At 37.7% G+C, this 21,413-nt stretch overlaps 1 protein-coding gene across 1 annotated transcript in view; it reads left to right on the top strand.

The window, feature by feature from the left end:
- Nucleotides 1–21,413, top strand: part of LOC134754162 (sterol regulatory element-binding protein cleavage-activating protein) — an 80,291-nt gene that overhangs the window by 10,256 nt on the left and 48,622 nt on the right. Inside the window, exons 9-14 of the mRNA XM_063690283.1 lie at nucleotides 2,765–2,921; nucleotides 11,355–11,448; nucleotides 11,834–11,994; nucleotides 14,646–14,716; nucleotides 15,555–15,589; nucleotides 20,184–20,311. Of these exons, the coding sequence (XP_063546353.1) occupies nucleotides 2,765–2,921; nucleotides 11,355–11,448; nucleotides 11,834–11,994; nucleotides 14,646–14,716; nucleotides 15,555–15,589; nucleotides 20,184–20,311 (646 nt within the window). The remainder of the gene's footprint in view (nucleotides 1–2,764; nucleotides 2,922–11,354; nucleotides 11,449–11,833; nucleotides 11,995–14,645; nucleotides 14,717–15,554; nucleotides 15,590–20,183; nucleotides 20,312–21,413) is intronic.

Here is a 21,413-nt window from a genome sequence, read left to right as displayed (position 1 = left end):
CCAAGTGCGAGTCGGACTCGCGCACGAAGGGTTCCGTACCATTACGGAAAAAACAGCAAAAAAATCACGTTTGTTGTATGGGAGCCCCATTTAAATATTTATATTATTCTGTTTTTAGTATTTGTTGTTATAGCGGCAACAGAAATACATCATCTGTGAAAATTTCAACTGTCTAGCTATCACGGTTCATGAGATACAGCCTGGTGACAGACAGACAGACAGACGGACAGCGGAGTCTTAGTAATAGGGTCCCGTTTTTACCCTTTGGGTACGGAACCCTAAAAATCAAACTACTAAGCCAACTCAATCAAAAGATACAACCGTTTATGCCGCAAATTTCCGCAAATTTTCGACACTCGCAAGGGAATCAAAACCTACAAGGTACTTCCCGTGAACTCAGAAACTTGAAATTAAATTGAAATTAAACCTTTAATTTTTAGTGATACCATATAATAAAAATGTTTTTTTGTACGGAACCCTCGGTGCGCGAGTCCGACTCGCACTTGGCATTTTTTATTTTATTTTGTCCAATAAAGTTTAAATAAATAAATACATAGTAAAAAAACATGTTATTGATAAATGTGAAAGTAAACATTAATTATTAACCATGGACTAATAAAACATGAAAACGAACAATGTGTATTAAGATATCGCTTTCCTGCAATATTCAGCACCATTTGTTGTACGGAAGTTGAGTTATTTTGACAAGAGGTCTAAGCGCCAAACAAAATGGATGGAACTGAGACCGGCTTCAAAATTATTATTCATAAACGCATTACAAGACAAGCCTGAATTTGCTATTAATGGGGTTGGCCGGTCGAAATAATTAATCATCCCTAGAATTGTCAAATTTTTGTAATGCCCTGGATGCCAGCCCTTTAAGCCAAATCTCATAGAAAAAGTGGCAAGCTATGATGGCGCCATTTCTACAAACCTTTGACAGTTGCCAACCCCATTGTTTGTCTTTATCTGTCATTTTGACTTATGTATTTGTAAGAAAGGGATAAAAAACAATTCAGGCTCGTAAAGTTTTATGAATAAGTGGGTATACAATATAAAACAAATACATTGTTAGTCTTCTTGTTTTATATAGGGTATTTGAATACTAGTCAAATCAGTTTCTTTTTTCGAACTGTCAAAACAATTTTGCTACTATGGAATTTATATGAAATAGTGTTTCATGCATGTGACGTCACAATCAAATTACCTACCCTTTATAGTTTTATACGAGTTTTAAAATAGAAATTGTGTCTAAAAATAACTGCTGTTTACGTTTCTCGATTAATCTTCTGGTGCTTTATTTCATGCATGGTGTAAAATAATTTATTTTTCTCAAACATGCTATGTAATATTGATATTACGTTCTTTATTAGGCTGGGAAGTATCACGTCTCAGGCGCGGCTAAACGAGAGGTCTGTAATGAAATTTCATACAAAGTTGCAGGCCTAGCCCGGGAAGTGGCTTTTTTAAATTTCCATTTCACATATATTTGTGACGCAGCATCATGGCATTCAGCCATAAAAAAAACTATAACCAATATTTACTTTTTGGTTCGGAATGACATTCTGCCAATACAACTATAAAAAAAAAACAATAAACGATATTTGATATATTTTGCAGTTTTAGTTGTATTTCCAAAAAATCATAAATAAAACATTATTAACAAAACTGTTAGAAGTATTAGAACAAATTAAATTATTTACAGAAAATACTTTAATTTGTTTTTATTTTAAGTAGAAACACTACTATATAAATTATAAACTGAAATAAATGTCATATACTATACGGCACAATGCCGAATGGCACAGGCACTTGCCGCGATAGCAGAGGACGCTGGTTCGTTTCCAGCCTGGGGCACTGGAGGCGTTGGTAATTTTTTCTTAGTATATGACATTTATATCACTTTATTATTAACAAATTCCAATAATATTGAATTGCAAATTTATAGTTGGTCAAACCAAATTGGCAGTAAACAAGAACAAAAAAAACTATACTCATCCTTTTCTTTTGGGTGCTAGTACTAGTGTAAAATAAAGATAGTATGACTCTCTCTGTCTATCTTTGAAATAAGACAGTCCTTTGACAAACTATAATTACAAATACAGATTTAAAATATTTCATTTAAATATTAGCGGTAAAAATGTCTACTCAAACACGCGTAGGTATTTTTTTATTTTTTTGGAGGTAAAGTTGAACATTTTTCATTCTGTAATTCTATTTTATTGGATTTATTGTGCGTTGTTGATTGTGTTATTTAATATGAGATTCGACGAACATATTAAATGAATACCTGTTAATTATATTCCATGTTTAAGGCAACGATGTATCTGAAGCATAATATCAACATAAAAAACTATGTAATCTTAGTTATGTGGCTAAAACTACATTCAGACGGATGCAAGGCGAAAAAATCAAAGATACATAAATATATCTTAAAAATTTGTGTAATAGATAAAATACATGTGTAAAATATACGACACGTGTGATAAAGATATGTATAGGTGGTAGTTATATTTTGTGCCTAGTTTACTTTTACTTTCTTTAGAAATAAAACTTTAATTTCGTGGAGATTTCTTTATTTATTTCATTGCATGTTTGAGAAAAGCACTATACATACATCGGCGTGAAAAGGGGTTGTCGGCCTCATAACTATCCGGCCTCACTACGTTTGGCCGTATATATGCATTCGGCCGGTTACCCCTTACTTCCCAGCCTCTGTAGTAATGTACTATTAAATACTGTCAAATACCCTTTGTCTGTACAGAGTTCGAGCTAACAGACGGCAAGAGTCAGCAAAAGCAGTGGCGTAAACCGACGGAGCTGCCGATATACCCAACCACCCCCATGGAGATCTTGCTGCTGGCCATCCTATGCACCATCAGCGTCGCCGTCATCGCCTATATGATGGTCGTGCTCTACAGGTAAGTACGAATAGCCAGTTTACTGGGCTCGTTGACAATATTGTATTTCGATTTCTAGCTGGCCCCGAACGGCTTACCATTTGTCTATTGTTAAGTAAAACGGCACGTGCTAAAAAAGGTGGTCGCTTTAACCGGTTATTGAATTACGACTATATGGTAATTGGAATAAGATTCAAAATGAACTAATGGAATAATTAGCGAGGTACCTCTACGGTTATTAAGTGCCGGCGAGTCGAACGCTACAGAACCAGTTTAAAATGTGTCATCGAGATGCGTAACAAAGGCGCGTTATTGGAGAGCACACCTACACTGTTTTTTTGAGCGTTGGACTAGCCCGCGTTAATGTGCCAATTAGAATTACACGACCTTTTTTTTCAGGTAGTGGCACGTGCCGTTTTACTTAACCCGTGGAGCGCCCTTGTATCACACGTGTTATACTAGTTAGTATACCGGAGTTCCATACTACTGTGAACCTGGGGCGCTCCACGGGTTAACAATAGACAAAGGATTAGCCGTTCGGGGCAAACCGGTAATCGAAATACTATACCACTAGGGAGGCCAAGCATTTCGAATAGTCTATATTCAGTCAAAGTGTTTATTTGTAAAACATATGTAGGTGAATCTATTACAGTGTAATAAATAGTACATTACTACAGAGGCTGGGAAGTAAGGGGGTGCTGGCCGAATGCATATATACGGCCGAACGTAGTGAGGCCGGATAGTTATGAGGCCGTCAACCCCTTTCCACGCCGATGTATGTATAGTGCTTTTCTCAAACATATATGCAATGAAATAAATAAAGAAATCTCCACGAAATTAAAGTTTTATTTCTAAAGATACTAAAAGTAAACGACGCACAAAATATAACTAACACCTATACGTATCTTTATCACACTTGTCGTATATTTTACACATGTAGTTTATCAATTTATTACACAAACTTTCAAGATATATTTATGAATCTTTGATTTTTTCGCCTTGCATCCGTCTGACTGTAGTTTTAGTCACATAACTAAGATTACATAGTTTTTTATGTTGAGAATTGAGTGACTTGTAAAATGTATTTTATTTTACCAATAAAGAACTGTATATCTATATATTATGCTTCACATACATCGTTGCCTTAAACATGAAATATAATTAACAGGTATTCATTTAATATTTTCGTCGAAACTCATATTAAAGAACACAATCCACAACGCACAATAAATCAAATAAAATAGAATTACAGAATGAAAAATGTTCAACTTTACCTCCAAAACGATTAAAAAAATACCTACGCGACCTACCTACCTCCCTCCCTACCTATTTAAATGAAATATTTTAAATCTGTATTTGTAATTATAGTTTGTCAAAGGACTGTCTTATTTCAAACATAGGCAGAGAGAATCATACTATCTTTATCTTACACTAGTACTAGCACCCGAAAGAAAAGGATGAGATAGCTTTTTTTATTCTTATTTACTGCCTATTTGGTTTGACCAACTATAAATTTGCAATTCAATATTATTGGAATTTGTTAATAATGTTTTATTTATGATTTTTATGGAAATTCTATACAAATAGAACTGCAAAATATATCAAATATCGTTTATTGTTTTTTTTATAGTCGTATTGGCAGAATGTCATTCCGAACCAAAAAGCAAATATTGGTTAGTTTTTTTTATGGCTGATGCTGTGTCACAAATATATGTGAAATGGAAATTAATTTCAATATTACATAGCAGGTTTGGGAAAAGGATTTTTATTACAAACTTTTGTTGCAATGTATGTATCAAGTCCTGCAACATAAATTAGACCACACTTCCCTGTATTCGATTGAGCTAAAACTTCACATACATTCTTTAAGTTGGGTGATAACACAAAACATTATATAAGTTGGGTGATAACGCAATATTATGGTACAGTCAGCTGCAGAGAAAAGGCACCCTCTCCCCTGCAGTACCATCGAATATCTGATGATGGACGCAGGAAGTGGTCATATAGGAACTCTGAGCGTCCGCGGCGCGTCATCATGCACCTTGTCGTAATACACGCAGGTTGATATTGGGGTGGGGTGTAGCCGCGCGCGCGCGCTCATGACCGGCGCGTCACATGACGTCTTTGGCGATTCTGACGCAGTCATAATCTTTGTGACGTCACTTTAACTTTATCGGTATCAGAAAATTGTTTTGGGTTATTTCTATGGGATGTACAGTTAAATAACTAGTTTTTGCAATGATAAATCGTTTTCATTCATGTATTTTTATTCCTAATCGGTTTTGTGCTATAAATTTTATAATATTGCTTTTATCAAAAATATTTTTTATTAAAATAATAATACCAAATTCTAATTGCTGATTTCGTTGAAAACAAAATTGCCTAATATGTGACGTCATACCAGGGGAGGGGGTTGCCAAATGTGACCAGGAGTAACTATATGACTTAGAATCTTAGGTGAATCCTATCCTCGTCGACGGAATTTAGTTCTCAAGGCAGAGTGAGAATAAAATTCTCACTCTGCCTTGTATCTTCATATTGATGGCCTGCCAACACGTGAGGTCTAATCTTAACCAATACACAACGCGCGGTCAGTGTCATGGTAGAAATACCCGGGGGGCACACCTGCTACTTGTCCCGCACCGCAGACTCGCTAAAGCTCGAAAGTCACTTGCTGTCCTACGTGTCAAGATCTATAATACCCTACCTAGTGACATAATTACCTCGGCGAGCGATAAAATATTTTATAATAAAATTAAAAAAATGTTGCTTGACCTGTGTTGCTACAGTGTGAATGAATTTATTTTAAGGAAGTGTAATAGCCCTTACATTAAATAGATAAAAAACTGAGAAGTTTAATAAATAAATATAATAATTGTAAAAATGATAATTAAAACTGTACTTTATTAATAGAACTACGAACACAAATTGTATATTGTAATGTAGTATAAATTTATTATATAGGTAATAGGCATGATGACAGTAATTAAAATTCACTAAAATATTATATTTATTTAATGAAACTATAGTCGTAGAATACGAAAAACGCATTAAATTTTTTATATTTGGCGAGATTGGTAAATGTTTTGTTAAAATAAAATTACAAAATACGCAAGTACGCCATGATTTGGTGAACACCAATCAGAGCGAATGACGTCACGTTTCATGTCAACAAATATCCAATGTCATGAAGGTACTGGTTCTCATATGGTTCTCCTGCTATTTTATTTACGATTCACGGATTCAATTTAAGTAGCTTATACCGAATTTTTATTTTATTTTATTAGCCTATGTGTGTGTCCCACTGCTGGGCAATGGCCCCTCCCCTCCTCCTTCCCCCCTCCCCACCCCCTCCCTCCGCCCTTCCTCCTTTCCAATCCTCCCTGTGCTGAGCAAGATCCCGCCAATCCCGCAACCGAATATTAACTAACTAGTGGCTCTGTGAGCTGTAGACCTCTCGAGCATAGCTTAAGTTAAGATGGATGTGTAGAGCTGTCCTGCCGACTAACCACCAAAAGATCAGTAGATTCGTAATGTAAAGTAACCTAGATAGCGGATGGAATGTTTATAATATTGTTAAAAAAGATTAGCAATTAAATTAAAATTCTTGTTAGAGACTGACAAGGCACTGATATTTTCAGACATTAATTGTCATGTGCTCGTAGGATCCGTAATCTCTTGTTTGAAAAAAAATATTCAGATAATAGCTGAGATACCTACATGGTTCAAACCCCGACGGTGCTAATTTTTTTTAAATAATTTTAACGTTCTTTTTCAGGTTAAGCGTATGTTATTCTTATTATCAATTGAGTGTCGCGAATTCTTCTAACGATAACTACAAAAACGCTTCTATTGATACTATTGATAGCTTAGTGCTGTTGGCGTGCGAGTCACATTTTTGAGTAGGTAACAAAATTTTACATTTACTATGGGGATAACGTAAAATTTTATTCACATTTTTCTATCTCGCCAATCAGTCCTGTTACGTTTAAGAGGGTCGAATAGCTACAGACAATGGGTACTTTTTTCATACAATTTACATTTCGGCAGAAAAGGGTTTCCACTAACTAAATCTTAACAAAGAGTAATATTTCCAAAAACAAGCCCTTCTTACCCTGAGCCGACGGAGCCCCGCTACGCGGGGCTCCTATTTCTGGGCGGTTTGCCCTTCGGGCATCTAAAGCTACCTAACGAACCTAACCCACCTATCTATCGACTTAGTGTAACTATCGTGAAAACATTACTCTTTGGGGAAAAAAGCGACTGGGACATACGCGTGTGATTAAATTAACTACTGAAAAAATTAACGCCTGGTTAAAAAGCAGAATGGAGAAAAACGCGAATGGAACAAAAGCTATTGGGGAACAAAAATTTTGGGTAGCTAATCTAAACAGTCATAGCGAAGACCGCATAGGGCCGCTTAGGGACCTCATAGCGTAAAGCAGGCGCCCTGTATGTAAGACTTAAATGTTGGGCTTTACCCTAACCTACAGTGAAAAGGTTGTAGGTAAGGGAAAAAGGCGCCCTGTACGTAATCTTTACAGTGTAAAAGGCACCGCAGGCGCCCTATACGTAAGGCGCGCTTTTGATTGTCGGGCTTCGCTCAACCCTACAGTGTAAAGCCTGTGTGAAAGAGCGCGCTTCGCACGCTTGAATGTCGGGTTTCGCCCGACCTTACAGTGTAAAGGGCGCCACAGGCGCCCTGTATGTAATCTTTACAATATAAAAGGCGCCCCAGGAGCCATGTATAAAAAGCGCGCTTTGCGCGTTTGAATATCACGCTTTACCCGACCCTATATAGGTAAGGGCGCATTTGAGTTTTTTATGCCTTAATTTTCGCACACGTTGGCCTCAAACAAACGAAGTCGTGATATTCCTGTAAAAATGCCAAATTTTAACTCTTTTCCAGCTTTTTATAATACCACGTATTTTATTTTTATAATATTTCAAAAAGATCTATCAAATGAACTCAATTGTATCGAAATCGGTTAATGGACTGATGAGTAATTATTAAATAAACACTGAAAATAGGGGTAATTTTAGCTCCGAATGCGTCATTTCTAGCGCAGAGTCAGCGCCATATATGTCAGCAGCACATGCAGTTCCGAGTAATGGCTACTTTCGTTGATACACTGATATCAAAACCATTCATAATATACCACCACCGCGTCATAACACTTTTTCGTTAATATCGGTTTTCGATCCGAGCTCCTCTACGGGTTTTTAAAGACGTCACGTCAAAAAAAGTTTGTCAAAAATGACCTTTTTCTCGCATCCTGTAGGTACCTATGTTTTTTCCAAAATCTGTAAACCCCAAAATTCATTAATTTGAAATTAAGGGAAGCTTTTCTAAGACCATTTTCGCGTAGCAGCACGGGATCTGGTAGCTGCCCGCACTGACCCAAATTGCGCGAGCTATCAACCAACCTGTATACCTGGCTGATTTTTGAATTTCTAAAAGTATTGAAATGCTTAGTAGTGGAGATATGTCGAAGGGAGCCACATGAAATAAAGCGCACGAAACTAAAAACCGCACAAGGGCTGGTCGGATTCGCCCACCGAGGGTTCCGTACGTTTTAGTATTTGTTGTTATAGCGGCATCGGCAACAGAAATACGTCATTTGTGAAAATTTCGGTTCATTAGATACAGCCTGGTGACAAACAGACGGACAGAGGAGTCTTAGTAATAGGGTCACCGGAACCCTAAAAATCGGCCCGTTTCGACCTGACGATTTCACCACCTGTCGAACAAATTAGGTACTACTTAGTTAGGTCACCTGTGTTAAAGTGACATCTTTGTTAGTTATTATTAAACAACTTGTTTGACATGTATAGTGTAAAGGTCACTTAAACAGGCGTTGAGTAATATTTTCCCAATTTTTTATTGAATTTTTAAATAATAATATTGAATAATTGGCTCCGTAAACCCGCTCAGACAAACGAATCTATACTAAATAAACCTCAAAGTTTATGGTGCAAGAAATCTACGTATTTTAAAAGAAAAACTATAAATAAAATTGTATGAAATTCGGAAAAAGGAGAGAACCACTTAAAGCTAACTAAATGTATGCCTCCGCCGTTCAAAACACTTTAGAAAATTAAAATAACAATAATAAAACATATTTTTAGGGCTAGTTAAATAAAAGCTTGTAAAAATGAAACGAATACGCTAAGCCCGCGCTTGATCAATTAATTTCAAAATAGAATAATAAAAAACAAATAAATAAAAACAATACGAAATTTAACTTTAAGTGTAAAAAATAAAATACAAAAAGTTATGTAGCAGCATACAATTACTGGGGATCGAGCCAGGGACCACCCGGTACAAACGAAAAAAGCGAATGCTTGCAAAACACGCCATGATAGTGCTTACCTAAGTTGACGAAATTCAGCTACTCATTCTCGAGTAAAAACTAAATATCTAAATACCGCCAAAGCCAGCAATACAAAATTTCTGCATTTTTCGATATTTAATCTGTAAACATATCTTAAAAAGAAAATACTGTTATGATATCGATACGACTATTTGTTTAGGCGTGAGCTATCACGACTCCGCCATTTTGAAAAATTTCCAAAAACCGGATCGACAAAAATAACTATTTAGTCATAGAATTTGGTCACAAAATTTCACGAGACTCGGTTGAGAATTGCGACCTGTGGAGGAGAACATCCGGACATACAAAAGCAAAATGCGCGAGTCAAACCATAGACCTTCGCTACGCTTCGGTCAATTATATAAAAATCATACTAATTTAAGTAATTAACTGAAGCCAAATCCTGTAAAATCGCTTTTTATGTGTATTCCATAGCAGGTTAATATTAGAATTTGTCATTATCTATTAAAGACAACACCAGGCGGTCTACTCATGCTAGCAGGTCTGGTGTAATTTGAAACCTAACCTCAAAAACCTACTCTTATGCAACTTTTATATTAAAGTTACGCCTCAAACAAGATAGATACTGTTAGGTATAGAAACTAAAAATAAGTTATATATTATCGAAATGATCTTCGCAAAAATAAAGATGAGTCTTAGGCAATACGGCCATTGTCTCGCCTTGCAAGTTTAAGCTACTTGTTTCGTGTTGTTTTATTGTGTGAAACATGCACAAATAACTTATTAGGAGTTGTTATTGATGTAATATTACACTGAGGACCCGCACAACATTTATACACTTTGGTATTCATATTTGAGAATACTAGAACGTGCATTTTGTTTATATGAACTTGACGTCACGTTTTGGAGCGAATTTAAAATCTAAAAACTAAAATGTAGTTTTTACCTACTAAACCTTTATTCAATGCAGAAATATGTTATTCATATTGAATAATTTATGATTCTTAACATTATAGGACAGTTTTTCAAAATCTGTCATCATGCCTATTACGAGTATATGGTTGACATTGTGTATATTATAGTATGGTTGAATTGACGTGTAAAATTTGTACAATTTTATCAATAAATGTATCTTATCTTGATTCTTGAACGGTGTCAAAATTTAAAGCACTCGTAAAAAAACCGGCCAAGTGCGAGTAGGACTCGCGCACGAAGGGTTCCGTACCATTACGCAAAAAACAGCAAAAAAATCACGTTTGTTGTATGGGAGCCCCATTTAAATATTTATATTATTCTGTTTTTAGTATTTTTTGCTATAGCGGCAACAGAAACTGTCTAGCTATCACGGTTCATGAGATACAGCCTGGTGACAGACAGACAGACGGACAGCGGAGTCTTAGTAATAGGGTCCCGTTTTTACCCTTTGGGTACGAAACCCTAAAAACACATTTGTTTTTTTTCCTAACTTATTCAGATTTAACTTAAACAAATAACTTAAGGCCACTTGCACCATTCACTAACACAAGACTAACCGGTTAAACCTGGAGTCACCATGGTTACCAGTACAATTTGACACTGGGTTAACGGTTAAACCGGTTAACCCCGGTTTAGTGGGATGGTGCAAGTGGCGCTTAGTTAAACAACCATTTATGATTTAGCCTTCATGTGTCAAAAGTGGCATATCGTTAATTATCATCGACCTAATAGTGGTAAACCCTACAGCACACACTGTTCTGATTTGGGGGCATTTAGCCAAGTAATTATATAGGGTTTATAATATGTATTAAATATGCATAACGATATAAGATCAGCTTAAATGCAATGCAGATAGATATAAATAAATATTATAGGACATTTTACACAGACTAGGGTTCATCCACATAATACGTCACAGCAACACATTTATTTATTATCTATTTGTTTTCATATGGGATCGGTTTCGACGCTTTAGAAGCCACTAAACACACACAGCCAAGCCAACAACCAAATAGGGTTAGAAAGAAATAATAAAAAAACCATCTCCGTATCAATACAACACACGAGCACGCAAGTCGTGTTTTAAACACATTTATTTATGAAATGTGTTGTGTTAACGTTTATAACGTGTTGTGTGAAACAGGTGCGTCTGTTCCCGCAACTATGCAGAGTGGCGTGCTTCGTGGAACGAAGACGACGAATATCGGAAAATCATTGCGAAGCAGCCGGCGGTGCAGGTGAACTAATCTTATTTATCACACAATCTAATGCCAAGTTCCTTCAAGAACAAACAAATGCCTCTTTAGGAAACTGTACGACTCAACACTATTGTTTTTCTTTGCGAGGAAATGTTACTGCCTTAAATTTACTCTCTGGATAGTGATCAGCGATTAATATGCATATCTTTTATTAATATCAGTTACATCTACGTTTTTTGCGCGCCATAATTGTCGATCGCTGGTCTCTTTCCTATTAGTTGCACCCCCTCCCCTGCATAAAATTATTTGAAGGTGGGGGGAACGTTGACTATCTCTACAGCTGACTGTATATGTATAGAGTATTTTTCTACATATGTATAGGTATTGAATATTTTTCTTGTCAGCAAATTGTAAATATTGTCAGCTGGTGACGGAGGCGGTGCCGCTGGTGGTGGCGGGGCACAGCCAGGAGGTGGAGTGCCTGGTGACGGACGGGGAGCAGGTGGTCAGCTCCTGTCTGCAGGGTCACGTCAAGGTGTGGGACTCGCAGAACGGCGAGATCCTCACCAACATCGACCGCGGCGCGTAAGCATGCTCATTTACTTATTATTGTACGGCCAGCGAAACAAGATAAAGAATGTAAACAACCTAATCGTTATGAGTGACCCGTTATTAATATATTTAATATGTCTGTGTCACACGGAAGTTTTGTTATTAAAATTGCTAATCGTTACTGAGTTATATTGCGATAGCCAGCGATTATTATGTCTTGTAGTTAAGCAATAATGTTGTCAGTTGGTCGACGAAGGCTGTCGTTGCATGATTCGTGGAACAGGATAGCGGTCAGTACAGAAAACTAGGACGCTTAATTTGCCCAACCCATACCTAAATTCTTTACAGTACATATGGTGCTACTTTCTCGCACTAGTGCGTAAAAGAGCACTTTTCGTGCATATGTCGAAAGTTTAAAGGGCCATATGTACTGTAAAACGTTGTACTATACACGCGCGGATAGGTAATTCGCAACTCGTGTCGATTTAAAACACTCCCTGCGGTCGTGTTTTAATTTATCGCCACTCGTTTCGAATTTCCTCTTTTCCGCACTTGTATCGTAAATAACTATTCTCTTATCAAGTTGCCCGTATACCTACTAAGTAGTTATGTAAAGTTTTTTTTATGCGTGGCTCGCTTTCAGGCGTAATGTTACAAGCTAAACATAATGCAATCTAAACTGGCAATACAGATCAAAGTGAAACGATCGCTCATCAGTGTGCCGTCATGACTTTCAGTAGGGCCCGTCTTCCACTCTACTACGAATATCATCTAGGATCGGAACCATTAGCCCGGGTCAATACTATTCGGGATCTTGGCATCATTCTTGACACCCACCTCAACTTCCATGAACATATGATATCGTTAGCTCGTGATTGTTATAAGAGGTTAGGGTTTATTATTAGGAACGCGAGAGATTTCCAGGACTCGGGTACTATAAAGCTTTTATACACATCTCTAGCCAGAAGCAAGCTTGAGTCAGCTGCCATCGTTTGGAATCCTCATGAGGTATCCTACGTCTTGCTTTTGGAGAGGGTACAAAAAGTATTTCTCCGGTTCTTATATAAAAAAATATTCGGGTATTACCCGTTTTTATACCCAACCAAATACTTGCTGGATTCTTTTAGGCTTAAACTCTTTGGAGGTAAGACGAAATTTTAAGCTCCTTACGACAGCCTGTTGCGTCTTGCACGGTGAATCGGATTGTGCCGAACTGGTGGCGCAATTACTGCGTCTTTTTGTCCCTTCGCCGACCAGAGTCAACTCCCGGCCTCGGGACCGTGGTCTATTCTATTTGTAGGCCCGATATCGCGAACCGTGTCTCGCAGAAAATCCCCACTTGTTCGCCCTTTACCCCTCCTGAATGCGCTCTTAGCATCAGCGCCCGAGTGTAATTTATTTGCTGGCAGGTGGAGCGAAGTGCGAGATGAATTGTTGAGGTTCTGTGAGAAGATGGATGCACGTCCTTCAACAGTTTGAATGTGCTTATTGTATGTTGCATCGTAGGGTGGTAATTGTATATAATATTATTAGTTCACCTGTTCAGATCAAAACCAAAAATGTTACGAAAACATCTTGGAGGTAACTTCTTTCAAATAGAAAAATAATTACTCAAATCGGATCATGGGTGCCGCAGTAATCGCTGAAATTATTATCATCAAAACAATCATCATCATCAGCTCCACTTCATCAAATTAGTGGTTTTCGAGAGAAAATGCTCGAGTTGCTTAAGAAAACACCCAAATCACCATACATGTGCCTTTCAAAATTGAGGAGTTCCCTCAATTCCTCAGGGATCCCATCATCAGATCAGAACCAGATTAATATGAGACCAACTTGGAAGTAGCTCCTTTCGAACAAAACAAGAATTACTCAAATAGGACCACGGGTCTCGAAGTAATCGGTGAACATACATAAAAAAAAGCCACAACCGAATAGAGAACCTCCTCCTTCTATGAAATTGAAGTCGGTTAATAAAAGTTATGCAATCCTTGTAATCAAAGAGCCGCCTGCTACAGATTTTTTAGGGTTCCATAGCCAAATGGCAAAAAACGGAACCCTTATGGATTCGTCATGCATGTCTGTCTGTCAGTCTGTCTGTCTGTGTCCGTCCGTATGTCACAGCCACTTTTTTCCGAAACTATAAGAACTATACTGTTGAAACTTGGTAAGTAGATGTTTTCTGTGAACCGCATTAAGATTTTCACACAAAATATTAAAAAAACAAATTTTTGGGGTTATACTTACCATACTTAGAACTGAAACCCAGAATTTTTTTTTCATCAAACCCAATATTGAGGTTTCTAATATCATTTTTTTCTAAACTGAATAGTTTGCGCGAGAGACACTTCCAAAGTGGTAAAATGTGTCCAATTAAAAGTACGAAACCCTCGGTGCGCGAGTCCGACTCGCATTTGGCCGGTTTTTTTCAGCTTCAACTTTCATTACTACTACCAGACTCTATTTATATAGGTAGTCGCTTATAAGTAGTCGTATTTATAAAACGGGCTCTAGGGTCTTGCATTTGCTCTTCGGCGATCTTTAGCTTGAGCTGGTAATAACCGTTGAAAAAAATTACGGTTTCTGAAAGTAAATGTACTAATTTAATTTTACAACACAAACGTAAGTCAGTCAGTCTTAACAAATGGCAGGTATAGGTATTTTGATGTTTGTTTTCTTTCCAGATTTTTTAAATTACAAAAAGAACTTGCTGAAAAAGTGGCGAAGAAAAATGAATCTCTGAATCCTACTCCAGGTCAGTATGGCTTTTAGTTGATTTAAATAATAAGTTTAATTATTAGGTAGATATAAAAAGTAATTCGGTGAGGACTCGTGCGAGGTGCTGCTGTAAGTGGACGTGAACAACGCTTTCAGCTCCGTCGATGCTGCTGCAGCCCTGCTGACACAAATCCAAGATGCCGCCCCCCTTCTTTACAAATACCTGTGGCAATGCTATGATCAATCCACACACCTCTTCAAAACACAGCGCTTGGCATCAGCAGTGGACTGTCAGCAGGGCGATCCGCTTGGACCAGCACCTATATTCAGCCTTGCCATCCACCCCATAATATACAACCTAAACTTTAAGTACCTGGACGACGGAACACTAGGTGGTGATTGGAAGTCTGTTCTAGATGATTTGAGAAGCCTAACCGCCGAAACCGACGAGAAGCTTAAACTTTATTTACAACATGACAACTTTTTATAAATAAACCTCTGCCCACTACCAAGTCGGTAGCAAAGCATTATTTTAAATTTCAACACTACCTCCTAATATCAAAATCATAGACAAAACCTCCCTTAGACTCCTTGGTGCTCCAATCTTCCCGGAATCCATAGAACCTACCATTAGCGAACATTTAAATACTCACAGCTTATCGGCCGCCTTTTAAAAATCAGTGCACACATGGCGTTAGTAATCATTAAATTTTGTCTTAATTGCAAGTTAAAGAATTATTATAGTTTAGTTTAAATGTTATTATTTAGTTTATTTATTTTGATCGTTATTATGAACTATGTTTTTTTGTATTAATAAGTTTTTAGCGTTGTTAAAGGTATTCCTGTAATAAAAGTATTTATTTTTATTTTTATAGCATTCCAACAAACCGTTGCAGCAAAACAAAACGAGGTAATAACTATTGATATCCTAATATAGCAATTAAAGCAATTTTGAAAATTCACTTTATTGTATTGTACAGTCGACGTCAAAAATGTTCACACTTTAGCACGTTAGGTACAGTCAGCAGCAGGAGTTGCTAAGCGGGCGAGGCGAGGTGTTCTTAATTACCTTGACACGCTCTTATTCTCTAACTAAACAATAAAGTCGCGTCCAGAACATCTCGCCCACTTACCAACTTCTGCTGCTGATGCTGACTGTACACGTTCCTAATAACACGAAATATGTACACATATGTTTGACGTCGGCTGTGCTCTAGGTACATACATATATTTAAACTGAACACTTCCAAAGCAAAGTGTTCATAATTTGATTATACTGGTAGGTATTTTATTGAAAGTTGAAACCCTGCAATCACTAACTTGATTTACTTGTACAGATGTAGTGCATAATTATTTTCCATCCTATTTCATGGAAACGTACGAACGTGTCTTGCTATTTAAATCAGGCTCGGTACAAAAAGTACTGAGGTTGACTGAAGCAGCATGACAAATACGAACGTTTCCGAGAAAATACGATGGAAAACAATTATGCACTACATCAGTAACTAAGGCCCACTTGCACCATCCCATTAACCGGGGGTTAAGCGGTTAAACCGTTTACCAAGTGTCAAATCGTACTGGTAACCATAGTAACTCCAGGTTTAGCCGCTTAACTCCGGGTTAGTGGAATGGGGCAAGTGAGCCTAAGTCATCATCAAGACATTAAATGGATCCTCTTTAAACGCTTTGACACTTCCACGTTTTGCTGCGTCCCTGTCGTCAGTTACTGAATTAAGTGTGTGAAGCGCTTTAGTTCTTCACACACTGAACATATTATAAAGGGGATTAAGAATATAAGTATTATATAACACATTGAGGAACAGTAAATTGCTTTTGTATATATTTTTTCTTTTTTTTTGTGAACATGACATTAATAGTTAAAGACACAAATTAAAGTTTGCTTTACTATTATTTTCATAACAACGAGGCCTAATTAGATGGTCCACAGTTTTTAGGGTTCCATACCCAAAGGGTAAAAACGGGACCCTATTACTAAGACTCCGCTGTCCGTCTGTCCGTCTGTCTGTCCGTCTGTCTGTCCGTCTGTCCGTCCGTCTGTCCGTCTGTCACCGGGCTGTATCTCATGAACCGTGATAGTAACAGTTGAAATTATCACAGATAATGTATTTTTGTTGCCGCTAATAACAACAAATACTAAAAAGTACAAAACCCTCGGTGCGCGAGTCCGACTCGCACTTGGCCGGTTTTTTTTAAAGTTTTGTTTGAGTGAGCCTTAAAGGACTAGTCTAGTCTAGGAATACTCTGTGGTAAAGCAATGCAACCTTAATGTCTTTAGGTTCGTTAGAATTGTCTCCATGTTAGTTGACTGTTGAAAACAAAGTACAGTCGCTGACAAAAGCTGTATTTCTTTGACAGTTGAAACTTTCACAGATGATGTATTTCCGTTGCCGCTATAACAACAAATACTAAAAACAGAATATTATAAATATTTAAGTGGGGCTCCCATACAACAAACGTGATTTTTTTGCTGTTTTTTTTTTCGTAATGGTACGGAACCCTTCGTGCGCGAGTCCGCCTCACACTTTTTTTTTATACCACGTCGGTGGCAATCAAGCATACGGCCCGCCTGATGGTAAGCAGTTACCGTAGCCTATGGACGCCTGCAACACCGGAGGTATTACGCGCGTTGCCGACCCTTTAAAAACCTGTACACTCCTTTTTTGAAGAACCCTATACTGTAGCCCCTCGGGAAAACCTCGGCAGGGAGCTCATTCCACAGCCGAAGCGTACGCGGGAGGAAATTCCTCTTAAACCGCCCAGTACGCGACCATTTAGGTGCTAGGGTGTGAGGATGAACACCCTGCCGATGGCGAGCGGTGCGGTGATAGAAAGCGGCCGTGGGCATCATGTCAAACAATTCTTCAGAGCACAGCCCATTGTACAAGCGGTAGAACACGCATAAGGAGGCGAAGTCTCTCCTTAGACTTAAAGGTTCAATACCGCTTGTGAGTTTGGGATCGTCGACAATTCGTACAGCGCTCCTTTGCACTGAGTCGAAGGGTCCAAGCTGGCATCCAGGTGCTCCTGCCCAAAGGTGACAGCAGTACTCCATATGGGGTCTGACTTGCGATTTATATAGCAGCAGTCTTTGCCCCGGAGTAAAGTATCGCTTCGCTTTATTGAGCACACCGAGCAAAGCGAGATGACACTCACAGTGCCCATACCTCTCTTTTGGACGAAATTAAGGACATACTTTAACGGGTCACATACATACGGGTCCGGACGTAGTTTAAGGACATACCCCGGGTCCTGGCCACGCACTTGGCCGGTTTTTTCAAATCATTAGTATTTGTAACATATATATGTTTGCTCGATAGAAAAAAAAAACAACAAGTCTAAAATGCACTTTATAAAATTATCAGAAATCTGCACAAAAACTATAAATATGTTATTTTTAGTGTTCCGTGCAAAACTTTGTTTTGACAAACGGAACACTTATGGGATCACTTCGGTCTTGCAAATCAGTTAAATGCGTTTTCTCAGAGACCGTTTGACGTAGATACCTAAAATTTGAAATCGTTATAGCAATTACTACCACTAATATTGTAAATAAGTCAAAACCGCTTATTTCTTATTTTAAGGGGAAGTTTGAGAGTGGGGTTGAGAGGGGTAACCAGATCTTTTATTTTATTTGTAAAAATCGTGTGGGGTACCATTAGAAAGCTTGTAAAAAATTGAGTCGATGGACTGATTTTGACTTCATTTTAGACTGCAGTAGTTTCGATAAAAAATGCATTTAGAGTTGCAAGTTTTCATACAAAAATATTCGCCTCTGTCCTGGGGATTTTCGCAAAAACTCGCTAACAGGCAGCTAACCAGACAATAACCAACTAAAACGAGCATGAAGACGGCGGGAAAATTATCAGGATAACGTAACCTTTACTAGTTTTTTGACTGCAGCCTGATCTTAGGTTACTTAGGGAATCAGTACTTGGTAATTCTATACTTTGCAATGGATTACCTTTAAAAAACAACCTTATTCGAATAGAAATAAGTTTTAATTTGGAACAGATTTTTCGCATATTTGTCATTTAGTAAATTTGTTTGTGGAATTTATATGTGCATAGTTACTAAATCGTAAAATTAATTTAATATTTATTTAATAGTGTTGATGATTTTAAATTTTGACTATGACTGACAGTTCAGTATCTGATTAGTAAATTATACTGTTGTCGAGTTAAGTAAACCTGGATAAAGGTTGTGCGATGGACAGATGACAGATATGATTTAGGAACCTAGTACATATTACAAATTAATGGTCATTTATACAATATGGTACAACACAAGTTCATGGCAATAATGTATGTAAATAAATAAATAATTATTTCAAATTGATTGCAGTTAAAACTAGTTTTGACTTTTCGGGAAAACGCATTTTCACTAGGTGTTAAAGTTAAAGGATCTGCCAGAGTTAAAGGATAGGTGCGACGATGAGCAAAGCGAGAAGGAGTATGTTAGGCTAACCGTGACCAATCAGCGCGAATTCGAGAGAATGGCGATAAATTAAATGTAGCATAATTTAATACTGAAACGGGATTTAATAGAATGCACTGACTTTTATCATTTTGGCCTGACGTTTTGAACGTCACATTACGTCCGCGGCTACAGGCAAACTCAAATCAATATAGATAAAATGTATTTTTTCTTATTGCTACTTTCATATACCTCTTATTAAAAATTTCGGTAAAGGGGTATTTGTAAGAAACGAACTTAAGAGACAAAAACTGACTTTTCATTTTGGGTCGTGTCCAGTCTAAGTTTCACATACCTACAACAATCATAGGTTATAATAACATGAGGTTTTATACCTACTTACTGTTTTTGATGTATTTAGTTTTTTACATACGAAGTTGTTATTTTTATTGTCAACTGACGTATATTGTGTTATTTTGGTGTTTGTTAAATAAAGATATAAAGAGAGATTTTATGCTACTGGACGTGAGATATAAGAGGGACAGTCGGTGTCTACGACACGGATATCAAATGACGCCTCCCTCTGTGCATCCTAGACGCCGCGGCAGCAGAGATCGCCGCGAAGTCCACCGTCGCCTTCGGCGATGATAGGTTCTTTGACCATATTCCCCCAGATTATATTATATTCACACGACACGCTCAGGCTCTACAAATAAGACCATGTCAGATATTTTTGCGGCCTTCGAAGAGTAACATATTGTAAATTACTGTACGATAGTAGATAGATTACCTACTCACGGAACACTTTGCTGCCGCAGTTGTTGTGACTGCGGGCTTGGCCAAATTATTTTCTAAAAATGAGCAATATTATGCTTGAGGGAACTCAGCGATTACTTTTTATTACATATTATTAGAACACACAAAAATTAAAATTAAAAATGTCCCAATCACGCAGATGGATGATCTAGCTCACGGTTTCCTCGGCTCAGTGAGAGTGAGAGAAGAACACGAACCTAGTGGGCCTTAATGCTCGGGAATCGGAATATTGTAGCAGTTTGGTTGTGTTTCAGCCCGTCCTCTCGCTGCGCAAAGGTCTCAGCAACCACCTGAGCGGGCTGCGGTTCCGCGCCCCGCGCGACGCCGCAGCCCACCTCTCCCCCGCCGACACCACACGTTACGACTTCGCCAAAACATACAGGTACTACTCCAGGATCTTAGCTCAATATACCTACTGTCCCGACCTTATGTACCTGACTATGTAGGTACCTACTACAAAAAAGAAGTGGAGACAAGACAACTTGTCAAGTAATTGTTTCCCTCTTTCTCACCCTCTTTTAAGTCCCCAGCAAGCTTGGCCGAATTTCACCTTCCCAAACAAACGGAGTTTCGTTCTCATTTTATAAAACTATGTGTTGGATTGTAATCAAACTTTGCACATACAATGACATGAGGTATATCTAGGTCTGTAATTAGTTTTTATAGCTCCAAACGAAATAGAGCAAAAACAAGTTTTGTATGAAAAACTTAAATTCGCGGTATTTTTTTAACTATTGTATCTGAACCTACATAAACTAATTACAGACCTACATCAGGCCTATTGGTAGAAGAGCCGGCAGTAAAGTTTCGAACCAACGTGATACCGCGATTAGATGCACAATGGTTTCCCATAAAAGTGATGCTAAGTCCGAATTTGATAGTCTGCCACGGCGGAACTGGCCGAAAGTACAAAAAAAATAGCCACTTCCGGTGCGAAAAAGGGGGGGTCATTTAACCCATCTGATACTGCAATAATAGCTATGGCATCAGTTAGAAATTTACTGGTAGATACAGAAAAGCGAAATCTGCCAGTATGATTCCTGCCGGAAGTGCTTGGCATACGCTCTCAAAGGTGACCATCGGGACCCCTAAATTAACCCATCTGATACCAGCATGAAACCAATTCCAGTCGGTAGATATGAACCTTCTATTCAGGAATATATAAGTCTGCCAGGGCGTTTTCAGCCGAAACACCTTGACATACGAGATTTTGTGGCGCAACATCCGTGGTACCCGTATTTCGGAATTGTACATATTACGGACATTTCAAATACTGCAGGCTCAGCAGGCTTATTAAATTATTACTCTATGCTTATATTTGTATATTATTACGTTATTAATAACATATTTATAATAAATTAAGTTAAAATAAATTAAATAATGTGATTAATATGATTGATAGTCATTGAATTAGCTATATGAATCGTTTGTCTTTGTCTGTCATTTTGACTTATGTATTTGTAAGAAAAGGGTAAAACATAATT

The sequence above is a fragment of the Cydia strobilella genome, chromosome Z (assembly GCF_947568885.1).
Source record: "Cydia strobilella chromosome Z, ilCydStro3.1, whole genome shotgun sequence".
Taxonomy (NCBI): domain Eukaryota; kingdom Metazoa; phylum Arthropoda; class Insecta; order Lepidoptera; family Tortricidae; genus Cydia; species Cydia strobilella.
The sequence above is the reverse complement of the archived record's forward strand: the minus strand, read 5'-3'. Positions and strand labels throughout refer to the sequence as shown.